The 2,493-nt window shown below is 49.0% G+C and overlaps 1 protein-coding gene across 1 annotated transcript; it reads right to left on the bottom strand.

The window, feature by feature from the left end:
- Positions 1–1,455: 1,455 nt before the first annotated feature.
- LOC114818390 (olfactory receptor 52K2-like) lies at positions 1,456–2,493 on the bottom strand. Its single transcript, XM_029084030.1, is given in 4 exon segments — positions 1,456–1,718; positions 1,721–1,949; positions 1,951–2,111; positions 2,418–2,493. Coding segments are annotated over 4 exon segments (729 nt in total).

Genomic DNA, 2,493 nt, shown 5'->3' with positions numbered 1-2,493 from the left:
TCGCAAAGTTCTCCCACAATCCCTCATGTCTACTGCTTTGGGTATGATGGTTTCATTGAAAGCTTCATAAAATCCCAATTCACATCCTTCCCTAGATATCTGATCAGTAGAAGAACAGCCTGGGGGGGAGCAAACAGAGACCCCAAAACACCCTGTGACCCTCATGGTAGTGTGGGCAATGACCCACCACATACAACATGATCTTGCTGGATGTGGGGACTTCTTACCTGCTGGGTTGCAGTTGTAAAAGCCGGGTCAGGGATGCAACAGCTACAGATACACTAACAAAAGGGGTCAGATTTTGTTCTTGTGCCACAGGAATTGGACACTCTGAACAGGAATCTCCTTTTGTAATGGTCCAGATGTAGAAATACACCAGCTCTGCAGGAAAACACATTTCTCATTCTCAGACTTGGAGAAAATGAAGGCAGTAGATACATCAATTCAGCAGAAATATTATGGGTTGCTTTCTTTTTTGTGTGTGTTATATTTGCAGCTGATCTATGAATCAAATCTACAGCAGCCTAGCACATCAATAAATAGCTCAGGCAATAAAATCACATCAAAGTCATGTGAGGACAATCACAACCGAAAAGGCAGCTAAAAACCCGAGTGCTCACTGGTGTTTGTGCCCTTCCCCATGTCCCTGGGAGCTGGTCCCCTGACCCCCCAGTCCATACAGGGGTGGAGGAAAGGGACAGTGCTCTGCCTTTGCCATGGTGGGGGGATAAGCTGCATGCAGCAGGTTCAACCTCACCTTTGCTGAGAGCATCCTCAGAGCTCAGGCTGGAAAATGTGGGCAACCCTCCTCCAGGCAGATGCATCATCGGCCATTGCATGTCTAGCCAAGAAGCTGGGAGCAGATGTGGGGCTCCAGGCTGGTTTGTGCCTGTGCCAGTGCCATGTGCCCAAGGAGTGGGCATCACCCACCACCCACAGCCTCTCCTGGCAGCCAGGGTCAGCACCTCAAATCTCACTCCTCTCCCAGCTGCCCACCAGCACAAGATGGTTTGTCCCCTCTTTCACCCACCCACTTGAGTTAAATGGTCCAGCAGCATCAATAGCTCTTTGGAGAGGACCTGTAGGCCATCAGCTCATTTCCTTAGCTCACAAAAAAGAGAAGAAATGTAGCCTGTGAAGCTCAAACTAGAACGTTATTTACCTCCAGCTCACTATCAGCACAGTGACGTCAAAGCTGAATACTCTGAAAATGTTCCAGTTCTACACAGGCTGGTCTCTGGATTTAGCACCCTCCTCGGTCTGCCAAGGAGGCTTTGCTGCTTGCTGCGGGCAGTGGTGAGCTGAAGTGCTGCCATTTCCAGCACACACGTACAATCCTCTCACAAATCTCAGGTTTTAAACTCGGAAAGATTCAGGAGAAGAGGTGGGAGTTGTTTACAGTGGATCATGTACTTGCTGCAGAGTTATGAGTCCAGGGTTAGTTTCTGTGGCCCATCACGGGCTGAGATTTGCATGTGCAGTTGTACGGATATCGGTACATGGTCCCGTGGATGGGATGGGTGAGAATTTAGATTCTCTTGAAAGAAAAATGTAAAGGGTCTGCTTGGTTTTGACCCCATACACCATAGTGGGGAATGGGAGGTAGAAATTAGCCATCAAGATGTGCATGTGAAAGGCAACGTGGCAACCAAAGCTGTGGATGACTGATGAGAGAACCAGAAGGGTGTAGAAGACCAGAATGATGCAGATGTGACAGAGGTCCCACATACCTTCAGTCTGTTCTCCCTCAGTACCAGATTCAACAGGGTCCTCAAGATCTTGAGGCAGGAGACCCCAATGAACCACAGATGCAACTCCATGATGAAGAGAACCACGATGATGTTACTGAACTTGGTGTTGGCACAGGCCAGCTTCACCACTCCCATGAAGTAGGAGTGGCAGTATGGCAGGCAACAGTGGAGAAAAGGCAGAGACAACATCAATCCCAGTTGCCCTGGCTAGAGCCAGCAGCCCATTCTTGACTACCAGGGATATGCTCAGGACGGAGCTTGTAGCTTGTGGGGTGCAGATGGCAACATACTTGTTGAGAGCCATGGTCAGCAGCTCCACCAGCTTAATGATTGAGAAAGTGTGAAGGAAAAACATCTGCACAAGTCAGGCACTGAAGGTGAATCTGCTGGACATAGAATCATAGAATGGTTTGGATTGGAAGGGACCTTAAAGATCATCCAGTTCCAACCCCCCTGCCAGCAGCAGGGACACCTTCCACTAGACCAGGTTGCTCAAAGCCTCATCCAACCTGGCCACAAACACTTCCAGGGAGGAGCAGCCACAACTTCCTTGGGCAACCTGTTCCAGTGTCTGACCACTCTCACAGTGAAGAACTTCTTCCTAATATCTAATCTGAACCTGCCCTCTTTCAGCTTAAACCCATTTCCCCTTGTTTTGTCATTAACTGCCCTTGAACCAGAAGATGCTCAGCATTTTGCGCATGATGGTCAGTGACAGCACCAAGTCAATGACATCCAGCAT

This window comes from Antrostomus carolinensis, unplaced genomic scaffold (genome assembly GCF_000700745.2).
Source record: "Antrostomus carolinensis isolate BGI_N321 unplaced genomic scaffold, ASM70074v2 scaffold11443, whole genome shotgun sequence".
In the NCBI taxonomy this organism is placed as follows: Eukaryota; Metazoa; Chordata; class Aves; order Caprimulgiformes; family Caprimulgidae; genus Antrostomus; species Antrostomus carolinensis.
Note: the sequence above shows the minus strand (reverse complement) of the source record. Positions and strands in the feature narration are given on the sequence as shown.